General features: G+C 39.2%; 1 protein-coding gene across 2 annotated transcripts; it reads right to left on the minus strand.

Annotated features, from left to right (window-relative positions):
• Positions 1-561: 561 nt before the first annotated feature.
• LOC125251439 (neurturin) lies at positions 562-17,540 on the minus strand. 2 transcript variants are annotated; one of them, XM_048164450.1, is made up of 4 exons: positions 17,299-17,540; positions 3,436-3,528; positions 3,127-3,313; positions 562-3,012 (listed from the first exon to the last, which is right to left on the minus strand). In XM_048164450.1, exons 2-4 carry the CDS (start codon positions 3,487-3,489, stop codon positions 2,540-2,542), a joined length of 714 nt encoding a protein of 237 aa, XP_048020407.1. In that variant the 5' UTR covers positions 3,490-3,528; positions 17,299-17,540; the 3' UTR covers positions 562-2,539. The 2 variants fall into 2 exon arrangements, with proteins under 2 accessions (XP_048020407.1, XP_048020406.1); XM_048164449.1 differs by lacking the exon at positions 17,299-17,540 and adding an exon at positions 7,842-7,910.
• Positions 17,541-17,812: the final 272 nt, after the last annotated feature.

The raw sequence follows: 17,812 nt of genomic DNA on the forward strand, positions 1-17,812 counted from the left end.
TTAAAATGCAGAAGAGGCTCCAATCTCCTGTTAATTAAGTTCACCCACAATGTGAGAGGTGCAGACTCACGGCACAGAGGCCCCTGAGCCACAGCCAGGCTGGCCTGTGAGGGCTGTGCTCATTAGCAGCCCGACAACAGATGGAAACGTTCTTTGCACTTTAGCAGATGAGAGGTTCACCTAGGGCCTAATGGTGCTATAATGTACATACATGTCTCCAAGCAGTCTACCTGACTACCTGATGATTGCCATTAGCTGAACTGAGACAAGAGGTCAATGGAGGGAAAAGCTCTGTGGTGCGGATGAACTTTTTGACGATTTTAAGGTGTTTCATACACTTAGAGTTATCCTTATTCATTAGCGATTTAGAAGTTAGCTCTTTTTTCAAAGCCTGATTATTATACAAAATATGGAAGCATACAAATAAAATTGCACATGTTATGTACCCAAACTCAAATCCTCTTTTAAAGAGTTTGGAGAAAGATGTAAGACCCTCATAAGTGTTTGCTGCTGCACGTTAATGAAAGGACAAGAATCCTAATTCACATTATGTATAAACAGCTTTATTCCTATACAAAAAAATATGAAGTACAAAAATAAAGAGTAACTTTGCCAACATCAATAACAACAATTATAATTGATAAATAAAACATGTAAAATACTGAAGCAAAGCCAGTTATTGTTATCAGCTTTTTAAAACAATATTTTTAAATGTCTTTTTGGAGCAGCTTTTAATATTGAAACTGAATACAACATCAAGACTCTTAAGGTCAGCAGATTGGGCAGACAGATGGACTCGTCGGAACACAATCCTTCTCCCCCTTATCCTTAGTGTTTTGGAAGAAAACTATTTTAATTTCCTTTTCATAAATTGAATCTGGGACTTCCCGGTAAGTGCTCTGAGAGTTTTATAACCCTTGGAGGACACAATAAAGCACCCAATGAAATCCCTCATCAGATCATGACAAAGTTATCTTCCTACTCTGTGAAAACATTTGAGTTAAACAGATCAGTTTTTCCGCAACCGTGATATTTTGCAGCTGACCTTTTTCAAAGCCTTGTTGTTATCCATGCTGGTTCATCGTGAGATGACAGGGATTGAAGAACACAGGCCAAGGTATAAACAATAAATATAAACATCCACAAGACACATGTGTAGACATAGTAATAAATAAATAACTTAAATGAAAAAATAAATATGATATCTGTTAGGTGTACAGTAAATGTTAAGGGATGCATGGCATCCATTTGGTAACAAAAAGTTAAACAATGACAAATGCATTGTGGTCATCATCTGTGTTGATAAAAGAGAATGCTAATGAGCCTGCTAAAGCACAGTCTGGTAGACATCATACTACACTAATTTTTTTTTTGTTGATAACTAGAACAGGGAAAACCCTGTAAGGCCAAATAACTATGGTGCAATCAATGTCATTTTATTACTAAATCAATATATAAATGCTAAATATGTCAAGCAAGATGTATCAAGAAAAGACTTTTAGCCTGGTATATAGCTGAATGAATCTTTTCACATAGTTCGACAATTTATTTGTTTACCTAATGTAACTTAACGATAATAATTTTATATCATATGTAATTTGTATATTAATATTTGATGTACCACCATAAATAAAAAAAACTATTGCATTGTACAATTGGACTAGACAGTCCCTATTGGTTAAGCATCAAATATTCATTTGTATTTTTAGATTTTATTCACTTTATGTTAATCTTTCATCAACTTTCTAAATAAAACCTGGCCTCTTTGAACATGACCCCTTTAATACCTCTTACTTTATGTATAGTATTAAAAAGGATTAAAAATGTAAGAAAAACAGTCCTGTAAAAATCCTGAGAAATGAAAATCCTACTGCAAATACAATCAACCTTCAGTGCTTCCAGCTGAAAGGGTAATACTAACTGGCCTGTGTGTTTTCTATGGGCTCAACTTTTAATAATACTCCACATATGTTTGTGCAATTACATTGTAATTACACAATTAATGTGCTGTTAATAATGAACGATCCAAACGTTGCTAATCTGGCTGAAATATTACATGCCAGATTGAAGGCCAGGAAAATGGGCACTGACATCCAGGATCAACAAATGAGTCTGACAAATGAAACAGGGTTTCGTGCTTTATCCAAGTCTGATGAAACTCCTAGTAAGCAAATGCTCCTCGAGTTATAACATGTAGTTTTTGTTTATTTAGCCATTCAGATGGACAGTCCAAAGTTGCAGTTCTTCCATCTGCAAACTCTTTCCAAGTCCAAAGAGTCTCTTGTCGTCTCCGACGTGGTAGAATCATATTCTAGCGCCACTCAAGCTTTTCTGTCGAGGTTTGGGCTGTCGAGCACAGGCTGTTGTTCTGAATCACTCACAGCCAAACCAAATTTCCTCACAGTGTTTCACCACGGCCAACCCGTCCGACCTCGTTCTGTAGCCATGGCCCAGGAGGCTTCCCGATTCCTCCTTTCCAGTCTTTGACCATTGCACCATTTCTTCAGGTCACGCTCCCCTTCCCCTCTTTCAGGTCGCCTCATCCCACGCACTCACAGTCCGCTGCAGAGAGGGACTTGATAGTTCTCCAGGTTGTTGTAGCATCCATGAAGGAGACCGGTTCATAGCCTGTGGGGCGGCAGCAAGGGTGTGCGCTAACCTTCCTGGCGGTGCGCTTGGGCAGACTACCATTGGCCAGCAGAGCGCGCAGAGCCAAGTCGTAGTTCCCACGAGACCTCTGGCAGGAGCCGACGCAGAACTTGAAGAGGACAATCTCGTCCGAGTCGAATCCCATGCCCAGGTCCCGAACGCGCATCTCACGTTTCTCCACGCGACAGTCCCGACTGCTATGCCGTCCCCTGCTGCTCTTCTCTTTCTTTTTCTTTTCCTCCTTCTCTTTTTTCTTCTTTTTCTTGCGTGCACCTTTGGTCTGTATGTCAGAGGTATCCGGTGAGCGAGGGGAGCGTTCCCATCGTGCTGGCTGCTGGTCGTCCTCGACGAGAACAGATGGCTCTGCGGGAGACGGAAATGGACAAAAAGAAAGAGACGTTTCTCACCCTGTTCAGGCTTGAATAATTCCTTATTGATTCATTCATTGTAGAAATCATTCCCAGACATCCGACTCACCAAACAGGCCATGCCACGGGGAGTCACTGCCCTCCTCAAGCTCTTCCTCAATGTTTGGAAAAGCCTCTAAAGGTGGCTCCTCCACGCCAGCACCAGCAAATCCAACCGCAGCTTCGGATTCTGCTTGAAAGCGCGACCTGCCTCCTGCCACTAGGGGCAGTAGAGACATCACAACCCATACAAGCACCTGAGCAAACAAAGCAAAGGTGGATGCCAATTGAAAGGACAGTTTTTCACAGTAATTAGAGCATCTCCAGGTTACTTGAATCAATGGATGTCCTAGCAAAGAATTCGGCCGTTTATACACACCTGCCAGCGTTTCCTGTGACATGGTGCGTTTGTGACTGATGGCATGGCTGGCATTGCTCTGATCCAACTCCTCGGCCACCACCAAACTCCCACCTGCATAGAAAGAACAAGGAATGGCTTTATTATACATCGACCTACAGTTATACAAGTACATACCAAGGCAGGTAATGTAAACTCCAGAGCGCAACATGCGGGTGACACATACACATACATACAAACGTATAATCAAAGGTATCCCATTCATCACGGTCATAATGCCTTTAGAAACATGCTCATTGTTGTTATAGAGAGAGACCAGTACAATCTCTGAGCACGACCGGTGCCGACTTGCCTGCGGACAAAGCTACAGTGTTAAAAAGAGCCGTTGTCCATCAAATAAACTGCCTTGAAGCAAACGCTGTCAAAAGCATTCTTGACGTGGTTAGATTGCATCGTGTAGAAGGAGCCGTGTGCATTCAGGGGGTCCTACAAGCCACAGAGATACAGAGAGGTTGATAAGAACTCTGAGCAATGCAGATGTTTATTGACTCATTGCAGTGTGTGACTGTGTAACCTGTGCTGGGGGCTTGATTTATATCAGGGTCAGGAACGGGGCACAGTGTCTCAGTTAACACCATTCAAACAGCAGGACTCAGTCAAACACGGCAACCCGAAAATGACTGATGAGGACAGACCAATTATTTGCTAGGGGAAAAGAGATGGCAGGCAGCACAACAGAGCATGCTGTGCTTATATTTTGGCATAGTTTTATAGCGTTCCAGTTGTGTGGAGATGACTGAGGCTGGATTCCTTTCTCTCGCAAACCTCTGAGAGATCCGCTTCAGGTGGAACTGAACTGATGGCACTCTTAAGCCCAATTTACAATAATTAACTCATGATAAAGCAGTTAGCTACAAGAGGATGTGCCTTAATTTTAGCATGGTTACAGGGTGTTGTTAGACACATGTTCATGTTAGTGGTGTGAAGTTGCTTATGAAGAGCCAATTAATAATAACTGCAAACTATTGTGTCATTTTAGCAAGATGTTATTCAAGGAAAAGTTCACTCAATTACAAATCTTTTGCCATGTAATTTTTTAAATCTGAATGGCTTTCTTTATTGAAACAAAAGAAGTTTGTTGCAGAGTATAGGGATGTGCTGATAGATTCAGGGCGATATATTTATAAGCCAATATTTATCATATTTTAATTATTTCTATATACAAAAATGTATATAAAAATGAACAAATTGCAGATATAAAATTCTACAATTCTGGCTAAATCAATTTAAACTAAAACACAAAAATGTAAAATCACTCATTTGAAATGCTACCAGTGAACCAACATTAGAATATACAGTATGAAAAATGGATATTCATTTTGATATTTGACATTTATTAAACTGTGATTGTTTTTAAAGATTAAAGTTGAGTGTTAGATGTCAGCAAAGGTAATCCTTATGGGACATGAGCATGCACAATTAAATATACAATTTAAACTGATAAATTAAATAAATCTCTAATACTGGCAAATAACCAAAATGGTACCAATAATACTATTCATACTATTCTAAGACAACTGTTCTTGCTCCCTATCCACTTTCATTTTATCTCATTTGTTGTTCAATGGAAGAAAGGAGACATTACGGATGGGGAAATACATGACGACAGATTTTTCATTTCTGGGTGAAACTATCTATCCCTTCAAGTCTGCATTATGGAAATATTTAGAAAATGTGAGGCATATTCTAATTTCAAATCACCTGGACACTCACTGTACCTGTTCTGTTCATTCTGGATGATTTACGACGATTCCCATAATGTTAAAGGAATGTCATTGTAAAGTTTTAAGGGTCAGAGGATCTTTTCTCATTCAGTAGGAAGCCATTCAAGTCAAATCATCCAGACTCCTGATCTACTCACAAGCTCACCTTTAGACACAAGTACTCTTGAATGATATACAGAATAAATCTTTACAGCCAAAAAAAATAAAAAGCAGTATCACATGTGCTCCTCAGGAGCATTAAAGATGTCTAATGCTGTATCTTAAGATCTTCAGTCATCTTGGTTTATTGGCTGCTTAAGGCAAATGTAGAATTTATGTCTTCTAAATCCAGCCAAATAAATATGAACCCAGTTTCAACAGCTTCAGGACATATTTATGGCGTCTCTGGAGGCCGGCTTCAGCTGAGAAAGACCACATATGACCAGAGATGAATGTGGACATGCTGTCAAGAGGGTTTATGGCATAGATTCCTATTGAAATGTGACTTCTACCCTCCTTCTAACTCCTGCATGTGTTGCATTAAAATCGAAGTGTTGTTTATGCGCAAGGATTTATTGTATTCTGATGATTTTCTAATTATAATTGTATACATATCCGAATCTCCTTAAATATGTGGCACTTCATCTAAACTGCCATAATTGCTTTGATCATAAGTGACATAAAAGCACACGCCCTGAGCTGCATATGTGATTGTTTGTTTATAAATGGTTTTCGTGCGTGTGTATGAGTGTTATGGCTGTGACTCTGTGAGCGTACACATCTGTGTTCCTGACCACAACAATCATTCTTACAGTCTGGCTGGCTTCCCTCTTTCACTCTTCAGCTTCTATCCAGCTGTATGTGTAAACCTAATGCAGAAAAACCAGGCTGACCGTAACAAGCAAATCAATATCAGACACCTACAGAGAAACAAGACCAGCTCCACCACAAGAATTCGGAAATCTATTCATTGTAGACTATGGAGGTGCAATCTGGCTAAGAGGTTGGCCTGCACTCGGGGTCGGTGCGGCTCATTTCGTGCTGTCAGTTTCTAAATAAGCCCCTTGGCCTCTCGTTCCCTGACGACCCCCCACCTCACTGCTTCCTGTAAGCTGAGCTGGCATGCTGGGGGCACAGGCCAGAGGTTATGATAAGAGCACTACCTGCCCCTCAAACACACAGCGGGCCTTTACAGCCAGATAAGCAATGAAAATGGTTTACGGCACAACAAATTCACACTTATTATGCAAATTATTAGTTGCCGCCTCTCGATAAGGCAGGCATCACTATTACTACACACTAAACATCAGGGGTTTATTCTAAACTTCCAACCCTAAGTATTCGGCTTCGGTGCATAACCTCTCCCACGCAGTTAATGCTATAGATACGAATGATACTTCTAATCAAGCATATCAAAACTGTTCTAAGCACTTGGCAGGTGCGAAAATGAGTGAAAAATAAAAATCCATTGAATTTACACTGAATGAGGGACCCGAGCCATATTTGGGATTCAGAGGGTGCGTCTGAACCTAGCTTCAGAGGTCGTGATTCAGTATATCGTGTACACGAATTCAGGCACTGGTAAGGACAGTAAGGATCCTGGCTCACTACACATTGGTACACTTATGACTCTATTTCTGGCAACATAACGTCTTCATTGTACAACATCATTATTGGTATTTATGAATGGAAGAACTTAACATTCTGACATTAGTTTTTAATGTTATTTAAAAGCACATTATGATAAATACTTTGCTTGTTACATATACATGCAACATTTCAGCCATAAATAAATTATACATGTTAGTTAGATTATGTCCATAACCTGTCTAGCCATGTATGTTTATGCTCACATATAATTAAATAATGGTTTGTATTTAAAAAAAAACTATCGTGTCATTATGTAGTGACGTGCTTAAGAACTTCTGTTAAGGGAACATAATGAGCATCGATGCTCCCAGTTTTTCATGGTTCATTGTGGGACTTTTTAAAGAGCGAGTGTTTCAGTGCTCTGGTAGGATTTTGTGATCGAGACAGCCCTTAAAATGGCCGGCTCCCTGATCGGTGCCCTTAATACTTATAGGGAGCTGATTGAGACACACCCTGAGACCTAGGGGTGGGCTCTTTTGACTTAGTCCAGTAAGCATCCACCTAGAAACTGCATAGTAATGCCCTTGCAACCACATAGAACACTCTATCATTAGCTATGTTTACATGCAGCCAAATAATCCATTAGTAATCAGATTCATGGCTCAATTGAAAAAGCCTTCAATCAGATAGTAAAATTTAGGGTTCACATAAAGAGAATTTTCAGAAAATCGGATCAGATTCGTTCCGACTGATGAACATTTACTACATAACTACAATACAATACTACAATACTACATTAACTAGATAATAAATAATATTAAACAAGTAAAAAAAAGTTACATTTACATTTGTCATTAATTTTTAGAAAATACTAAAATGTTCATTTTTAAAAACATATTGTCATGTGAAAGACCAGTCAGGAACTACACTGATTTAGGTCTCACAGAAAGCTGTGTTGGATTCACTTAAAAGAACCAACTTAAGAGTCAATAGTTTCAGGATTCAGACTACACTTGTTCCACTGTAACAAGTTAAATAAATAAATAAATAAATAAATAAATAAAAAGAACTTACAAGAGTCATTCTTTTGGTCACACTACAGCAGAAGTGTCAAACCAAGTTCCTGGAAGGCCACAGCCCTGCAGAGTTTAGCTTCAACCTTAATTAAACACACCTGATCCACCTAATCAAGTCCTTTAATCTTATTTGAAAACTACAGGTGCATTGAAGCAGAATTGGAACTCCAGGAGCTGAGTTTGTCACCCCTGCACTACACTCTTCGTGCTCTAGATTCAGTAGCAGTGTTTCTGTATTTTTAAAAGACTTTTCTTTAGCTTGTGTGAACAGATCACTTGTCAATATAATTAGCAGCTCCTAAGCAGGCAACCAGATTTTCCTAAAAGCAATTTATTTACATCATTACAAATGAGATATAAGAACCCTCTAGATTTGGTTTCAAATTTGGTTAGGGAAACCCACATGTTCCTCAAAGCACATAAACTCAAAAAAGTGTGGTTGAAGTGGAAACCCACAATGACCCAAACTGTCCGAATCTCTCTACGCAGTGAGAAGCATCTCCCACAGTCTATCACACAGTGCACCTGGTTGTGTTTAAGTGCCCTGAGCAGTGTCTTTGTTGGCCAGTCGCTCTGTGTCTCCTGCATCATGGCTGTTAACATGTGAGCTGAGGGTGCCTGAGGGACGGGACCATGCGGCTGCACTCTTGAGGAACTGCAGAGCAGTGCTGACGGCCTCCGTACTGGGACTCATTGATTAAAGGCATGCTTCAAACGCACAACAACCTGCCCTTAGGCACATACATGCCACCGTTAAAGAATACGAGAGTATCACAGTGGCGTCATTGTGACTAACGTGGATGCAAACTACTCATTCGTGATGGCAGATGCAAATGAGGGGGCTGTCGTTTTAGAGCTGTTGCATGGGTGTTGACTTTTGTGATGTGTGATGGAAAATCTATATCATAAATATACATGATTAAGCAGATGATTTGGTAATTATGATGTTTAAAAGTGAAAGCTGACATGAAAATACTTTCCTGGAAGTTGAGCTGTAAACTGTCTAGACTGGACTCAACATGGAGCATAAGCAAGTCTCAAGAGAGACCCCTGGGTTATTTCACTGTCCCCCTTCCATCTCGGTCAGAACCATTAGAGGTGTTTGATGTGCCAGGTCCAGCTGTCATTAATGATGAGGAGCAGTGGTGTGGGATAGGCCACACTAAATCAGCCAGCCAATAAAAGACACCTGGTGAAAGCAGAGATGCAAAGTACACTTCACCAGCCCGGACTGCTTGATCATTGCCAGACACGCTTTTATCTGGGGGTGTGAACTTCAGCCGTGAGGTCCGTGTAATATATCTATCCGTGTTCCCTCCGGCTCGCTAAACTCCATCGGCCTCAATCTCCAATCCAGAATTGGCAAATGCAAAGACCAGCAGCGTGCATGTCCTTTCAAGTTCATAGGTCTTTCCTTCGAACAGTACTTATTACATACACCCCGTATATAACGTATTGGACCTGTTACAACAGACTGCATTTTGGCTATTTGCAGATATCCGAGACACTGGGTTTATGACATTTTAATGTGCTTATGCTCCAGAACTCGAGTTCAATCGCAGCATGTCTGAGTGCGTGACATCCAAGCGTATAATTCAATAATCCTTCTCTGGCAAAAGGTAAGTTCTCATTACTGTCAGAGTCCAGCCACTGGAGAGGTGAAGAGAGAGCATACGCTGCCAAGAAAACCAGCATTACCTGTTTGAAACCATTTACTCTTTTGTTCCAGGATCCAAAAAAAAAAAAAACATACACTGATTATTGGATTGTGAACACATGTGGTTTTCAGACCACCATTCATGTCATTGAGTGAACATGATAGCAAAAACAACTTCCATTAATTGCTAAGATCCATCATTTAAGTTTCTGCTGCTTTCAGTTTCTCTCTCAGAAGAAACTTTTATGTTGATTTACACTTTCTTGTGATGTCTACAGAAAGACTCTTATTCCAGTACAGCATACTCATATCCATAGATTGTAGTGTGTAATGGAAATACAAACCTGAACAGCAAATGCACACAATACAGCAAACCTAACATAAGGGCCTCAAAATAAGAACATTCTCAAAAATACAGGATCATTATTGGTATCAATGGTTCCATGAAGAACCTTTAACATCCATGGAAGCTTTCCATTGCACAAAAGCTTCATTATAGTGGAAGAAGGTTCTTTAGAGTTTTAAAAAAATCACTGAAAAGTTCAAGGGTGTTTTCACACTTGAGTCCTCTTTAAAAGAATCAAACTGAGACCCCTTTAAGTGGACCAAGAGAACCAAGTGAAAAAGGACCCAGTTCACTTTAACCAAATGACCAAACTACATTGGAATTCGCGGATGGAAAAATCAAGTGAGCCCAGAGCGGTTTGTGTTCAGATTGCGTGTTTTTAGCGAACCATACCATAAGATGAAATCGAACCGCACCCAGACCACCTCCCGAGATGGTCTCGGTTCAGTTCGGTTCGTTTTTTTAAGGGGTCTGAGCTCTTTTGGAGTGTTCACATATGGGCCAAAAATCACGCAAACCGCGCTCAGACGCCTGAAAAGGACAAAGTGTAAAAACACCCATAGGAACCAAAAATGGTTCTTCTATGGTATCGCTGTGAGTTTATTCAATTAGAAGGTCAGATACTGCTTATAGCATCTCTTGTAATCAGTTTCATCTGAAAAGACCTTTTAATGAGTTTAATTTGTCAACACAATAATGACGCAGTCAAATCAACATCAGTGATGTGCGCACGTCCTGGGTCGTTCCCTTTTGACTTCTTACGGCACTAAATTCCTGAATTCACGGTACATCAGCAATGAAATCAGCAGTGTTCGAGTTAGAGGCTGTGAGCCTTGACAAAAGAGGCAGGTTGGTTGGCAGGCTTTATTTTTGCTACGCAAATGCAGTGGCCACTGTTTGCATTCCACACCACGCGGCTGCATCACGAGCCTGTCGGACGGAGCACGAGAGCGCGTCCCTTCCCCACCAGATCCTCAACTGAGGCACAGGCGTGGACCACACAAACAGCTCGCCCAAGCACCTAGAAGCGTGCATGAATGCACATATATATCACAATGCAAATGGCTCAGATTAGGCTCATTATTTTATCATTATTTAATTCCATTTTTATGTTTTTCTCATCTCATGTAAAAACAGTTTGAAAAGCTTTTTGTTAGGGATCTACTACTCATGCCTCCCAACATGTTCAGATGTCTGTTAAAACCATTCAGTCTATTAAAAACGGTCTCATGCATCTTACCCACTCATGCATTTCAAACCGGCAAAATAGTTTCGTTCTTGACTCTAAAATGATTTCATTAGTTCTGCACAATATAGCATTAAAATATTGGTTATCTCCTCATTTCATAACATCAAGGTTGAACCACTGCAGTCACGCTGACTATTTTAACCATGTCTTTATTACTTCTCTGGACCTTCAATGTGGTAATTTCGTTGCTTTTTATGGGAGACAAAAAAAACTCTCGGATTTCTTAAAAAATATCTCAATTTGCATTCCAAAGATGACAGAACGTCTTGCGGGTTTGGAACGACATGAGGGTGAGTAATTAATGACCAAAATTTCATTTTTGGGTGAACTAACCCCCTAAGGGAAGCATCAACAATGTAGGGTAGACCAGGTACAGTTGGTTATAGGGTATAGTTGAAACACCTTAAATAACTTGCGTTCGCAACAAGTCTGATCTGTGAAATTTTCTTAGCACATGCATATTAGCGCCCTCTTCAATCGTGTGAAATTTGAAGTAGGCCTACATGCGCTTCTCCAGTCCAAAGATATCGGCGAAAGTTTTTTTCTAAGGTAATTTTTTCACTTCACCACGTCGACATTGAATAGCTTCTCATCCTTACATGACTGTTAAAGTTAACTTACATTTTCGTAAACCTTATTTTGTGCTCTAAACGCTGACATATTGCATGACTTTGTGTCATACAAGGTCATCGTAAAATCTAGAGAAATGTTCGAGGTGGTCAGCGGGGTACAGTTGAGACACAGTGTATCAAATGTACCCGCACCATAGAATCCTATTGCGGCCCATGCAGTTTAGTTGCACGATGAAAGTTCTATTAAGATCTATTAATCTATTAAAATTAATAGATTTCATCTATTTTATTATTGCTGTTTGCAATTGTTCAATGTTTTTTTACTGTTACTCAACTTTTCAACTGTTAATATTAAATTTATGGCCTAAAATTAAATATTGTATCACTGTTTGCCATTACTGCACAATGTTTTACAAATGGACTACTTTTAACTAAACAAAATAATAAAATAAAATACTAAATGGAAATAAAAACTGTTAAATTCTCATTTTTAAATGTATTTTACATTTGTAGTGAATTGGTTAGGCAGCTTTACAGCATTCCGGATGGGTGTCTCAACTGTACTAGGGTACTGTTTCAACTGTACCTGACTGTTTTCGACATGGGTACAGTTGAAACAAAAAAGCTTCTTGTGTTTATGAGCTAATTGTGAAAAATATGACCTACTTATGGATGTTAATTATTAATAATATATTAGTAGACAAGTAAAAGAAATGTCATATGAAAAATCACTTCGTTTCACTTCTTTTCAGTCCCATAATTTTGGTGTGGTAACGGTGAAAGCAAAAAGTGTACCAACTGTACCTGGTCTACCCTAATTGAAGAGTTCATTTGCAAAAACCGATAAACGCCATTTAAAAAAAAAAAATTAACTAAGTGCTGTGCATTATTCTCCATATATAGCACGTTCTGTACCCTAAATCCATTTTGTCAGAAAAGCCGGTAGTGTCCACTGTCAGACATCGCAAGTTCACGGTTTTACAGCAGAAGCCGACAAGCGCCCTTGTTGTTTGTGTACAGAAACCGATAAGTCCGTTTTAGCGAATCAGCGCACAGTATTCAGGTCAGGTGACAAGGCTTCTAGTCACTTCAAAAAGACGCGCTAGCTGAGGGAAGTTTTGTCAAAGCTGACTAAAAGTGATCGAGGATTTATAATTTCGACTCCTGTAAGTCCTTGTACACCATACATGACTTACATGCTTAAACCTGGGTTGTTCTTTTGCGTGTGTGTGCGCCGTACGTGCGTGGATGCGTGTGTGTGTGTGCGCGCGTGCGCACGTGCGTGGATGCGTGTGTGTGTGAGTGTACTTGTGTGCCGATCTGTTAGTGTGTATATGTGTGCGCACAGTGAGTGGATATGTGTGTTTGAGTATGTTTTAAATGCAATAACAAAGCAATTACTTGGGTTTTGTTTAACTCTGAAACATGAAATGTGGAGTTATCTGCTTTTGCCAAAAAACGACTGTTGGAGTTATCTGCTTTTAATAGCAGAACTTTTAATATACTGTAGGCTATATAAAAAACATACTTTCAATGAACTTAACTTTTTTAATTTACCTGTATTTTTAAGAGTTATTATTATTTAATCAAAACAACCCAATTGCAGTTGTTACTTGGAATGCACAATAAAAAAACATGATTTGTGAGAATTAATAAAAATGGAGTTAACTGTTTTTGCAAATAAACTCTTCAATTATAGATGTACAGTATATAGAAATTACAGATGTAATTACATGCAGGTATTTTTTAACTATACGTACAACATAAAACATGTTAGTACACAGTAAGTATATTGTATCAATTGCATTAAATGATACAACAAATTTGCTTAAAAAAAAAAGTTATGTTAGTCATGTTTCTCTAGATCTAAAGAAAATCAGCTATCATTCAACTAGCAAAACATTGCTAATAGGCTGATTTTATACAAAGGATAAAGCAGGTCACCATTGGGATTTGCATCTTGAGAAGATGATCTGAGCTGACAGCCAGCAGTGGCACAAGTCATAAATTTGAGCTGTAAGATTATTAGAGTACAAACTTTATAGTTCCAGATTCATAAACTCTGTGTCAAGCAGTTCAGATGCAGTAGCTAATGTCGTTTCCTGTCTGAAATCCATCCTGAACAACAGCTTTACCTTCTCTTCATTAAAGTGTCTTTCCTTTTGCTTTGATAACCAAATACAGCCAGATTAAATACATTTAAAAGGGATCGACAGAGCGAGAACACTTGGATGAACAAGTCCTTAAATGGGAATAAATTAGGGAAGAGAGGGTAATGGTGAAGATAGTATTTCACTCCCGAGGCTTAGACTGAGCAGTCACAGCGACCTCTAAAGAGAGAGAAAGAAAGAGAGGGACTAGACTAAGCAACTAAATACTCTATAAAAGGAAGCCAGAACAGTTACCTTTGAGATAAGAATTGGTGGCTTAAAAGAGAGAAGCTGAATTCACGTATCATATACAAACCAGATAGCCTTCAGCTATTCTACGCACTCAGTCAACTTTCCTAAACCATCGACCTGGGTAAAAGACCACCTAAACCCTGCCCTAGCAGCCTTTTGCTTTCTAAATGAATCCACAGGAAATTATTTCAACCGGGGCAGCGCTCGGGCACAGAGGCCAGCCCATCCTCATAGGCCTTTATACTGTAGCTCACGTCTCATTTGTTCAAATTAAGCTCAGGGAGGGGGAAAAAACCAGCTATTAGTGTGTCTGGATGAACTAACGACATCCAAAGCGTTTCCATGTCGCCCAGTTGAGCCCCAGACAGGCTTCAAGTAATGACCTGGCCCGCTCTTTCAAAGGCACCGACGCCACCATGATTAATGCATCTGACCTGGCAATTTCGGAAGAATACAGCTTATTGTATTAAAGACTGCTTCCAGCCACAAACATGGGTGTACAATAAGTCCACTTAACATTCTTCGCTATCAAAAGTTTGGTAAGAGATGTTCAGATAAAGAGAAAAAGGTAATATCCCTCATCAGTGTCATGAATGAAGTCTTGAGCGTACATTCATTTCATCTGGCAAAAACACCAACAATTAAGCGAAAACCAAGGGTCAGACCTGGTAAAACATTTGTGTGCATTTATAAATTTGGTTTTATTGTATGAGCAATAGTCTGAATGACTGAGTCTGAGGGTCAAGATATAAACAATCACAAAATCTGATTTTCTTCGTGCCACAATCAAGGCAAATGAACGAGCTCTGTCGAAAAACAATTTGCTTGTATAAAAAGACTGTGTTGTAAAATCTGCAGAGTATGAGGAATGCAACAATGGTGCTATGTATCAAAATGAATAGCTTTTGCTAATGATTTTGGTAACCACAAGAGGGAGAACGTTCAATCCATTTTACAAGGGGAAAACTGTGTGGATGATCCTGAATGTAAGGTAAGCATAATCATTTGTCAAAATAAAATTCCCTCATGTCTTTCCAAACCTGTATGAATTTCTTTCTTCTGTGGAACACAATATATGTATAGTTTTGCACCCCAAAGTACTTCAAAATATCTTCTTTTGAGTTTCGCAGGAGAAAGAAAGTCTGAAATGACCTGAGGGTGTGAGTAAATGATGACAGAATTTTCAGTTTTCGGTGAACTATCCCTTTAAGAGTACATTACATGGGCTTCAGTTGAGGTTTCAAACATTTCAGTAAACCACAAAATTTAAGTGACAAGTTAGTCAGGATGAATATTTTCACATGCCCATCTACAACACTTGCAAAATGAAATCATCTTCACCTGAGGAGGTAACTATAGACACAGTAGTGCACTTGAGATCACAACACTGACAAAACATCAGTAAATAAGTCATTATTTATCACATTTTAAATATACCACAAAATAAAGAGTGTTGTTTAAAAAGTCTTTAGATGGTTGACATTTAGCTAACTATTCTAGGGGTCCCAAAATGACAATGTGGCTCGCTTGAGATGAACCCCTGAACATTTCCTGACATTCCTTTTCAAAAGCACACTAGTTGGCACCATGATGAATTTTCAAGAAACTGACACAGAGGCCCATTCAGATGGAACACAGACAGTTGCACTGACCCTTAGAGAGAATAGACTCAGGTCAGCTAAGGCCAAGGGATGTGGACCCTGCGGTGGAGTTGCAGGACACTGTGAGATATCTCAACATTCTCCTCAAAAGCAGTAATATAATCTCTTCTTCACACACATTTCTGTCATATTCTGAACACATCTCATTTATTGTGCATGCCAGTTATCTTCTTGATAAGTTCTGCTGCGCTAGAGGCCAGTAGCATTGTCCTGTGTATGAATGTGTCATCATTTAAACCGTCCCTGCATGCTGCTGAGGTTCGGGAATGTGCTCATGAAAACACAAAGCAGGAGGTGCCACATCTACGCCGGGGTTTGAGAGATCATTAAATGACATGAAGAAGTAAAACCCTCAGAGGTGAGAGCCAGGTCAACTAACACATGAGTGACCAAAAAATTGGAGAAAAACTCATCCGTGATAATACGTTAAAGTATGTTGCTCTTTTGGCTCTCCTTATAAGTGTTTCTCATTCGTGGAAGGACTTCAGCACTGCAAATTTTGGATGTATCCTTTTTTGAAAACACCTGATAGTATCATCAGCTTATTAGCTGACCTGAATTGGGTGTGTCAGATAAGTTAGACATCCAATATGTTTAGTGTTGGGGTCCTCAAGGACCCCAAATGAAAACCATTGCTTTACATTGAGCTCAAGTAATATACAAAGCATGTAAGCTATGCAAAAACACACATGGACATGTCATTGAGGTAGGTGCGGCGGTAGTCCAGGGCTGATCTGAAAGCAAAGATTCCAGAATGACAGCCCTGAAAATGGAAATCAGTGCACAAAAAATGTAATCCAATCCTTCAGTGGAATCTGAAATTTGAAATAATTTGAATAAACTGAGTTTAGCTCACATGTGAAACGTGAAATGTATGTTAATCATAAAATAACATACATTTATTAACGATAATTAAATCTAAGTAGGCTATCTAAAGCCAATCAAACAGCTACAAGAAAACAATGGTTTTTTTTTCTTTTTAAAAAGTTAAAAAATGTGTTTAACGTTTTCTATTCAATCCAAATAGATCTCTGTCTTTTATTCGAGGATAAAATAATAATTAACATTTTTTAAATTTTAAACATTTTACCACAAGAAAAAAAAACCTTTGGATCAACTAAAACAGCTTTAAAATGGAAACGACTTTCACTTTAATCATAACGATTTAATGTCATCTTTCACTATTTACGCTACAATAGTGCTGATGAAAACATTCCATTCGCCTCTAATAAAACAACATTTGACAGTCTCCCTCAATCCAATTGCAGCTCAATATCTACTGCTAACCTCTCTAAATAAAAAAAGCCATAAACCAAACTATGTTTGTTTTCAAGAATAAGTTCAGCAGGCTGTGAGAACAGAATGACAGGTAGCTTACAATGCCTCTCAGACCACACCTGATGACACCCGACTAGTAAAAGTTTCAATTACACACCAGCCGTCTAATGTTTATTACCCGAGGGGACATATTACAGAGGTCTGAATTAGATCCAAAGCCGTTGACAGTCTATAACTCTATCAATTCAAAGGCAGCCGATATGTCATGAAGTTGAAGTTGTGCGCGTTACCGTGCGTATGGAGTGCTTGAGCGCGCCAAATCCTTACTGCCTCGCGCTTCTCGCAGGCAGCTTGAGCGTGTCTTCGCGGGTAAAATCCACACGCGCCCCTTTAGAGCAACTGACTTTCTCACGGGTATGTCCTCTTCTAAAAGCGAGAGAACAAACTCTTCAAAGGCGAGGAAGACGGAAAGGCGCCTCCCTCCGTGGCCAAGCCTCTCTCTCTTCTTCTTGTGAGCACCTCGATAGATGATCCTGAGAGGAATGAAAATCAAAGCTAATGACCATGACCGGCTTAGCAGCTACAGTAAAAATAAGAATGATAATTATTTAAATAATATTAGTGACAATAACAGCTAATATTTCGTCCTCATTTCTATTATATTTTAAGTAGCATAGTTAAAGCAGGACAGGCATTGGTTTTGTTAAGCCATATTTCTATCGAGTCATATAGTTTTCCTATTCATTTTAAAACATAACTTTCAATTTTCTCACATAAAGAAAAAGTTGATAGTTTTAATAGGAA

Source organism: Megalobrama amblycephala, linkage group LG17, assembly GCF_018812025.1.
Source record: "Megalobrama amblycephala isolate DHTTF-2021 linkage group LG17, ASM1881202v1, whole genome shotgun sequence".
Taxonomy (NCBI): domain Eukaryota; kingdom Metazoa; phylum Chordata; class Actinopteri; order Cypriniformes; family Xenocyprididae; genus Megalobrama; species Megalobrama amblycephala.

Coding starts and splice junctions, on each gene's coding strand:
- LOC125251439 (XM_048164449.1), bottom strand. Junction 3,314..3,435: donor GTCACAGGAAACGCTGGCAG/GTGTGTATAAAC, acceptor TTGTTTGCTCAG/GTGCTTGTATGGGTTGTGAT. Junction 3,013..3,126: donor CCCGTGGCATGGCCTGTTTG/GTGAGTCGGATG, acceptor CGTCTCCCGCAG/AGCCATCTGTTCTCGTCGAG.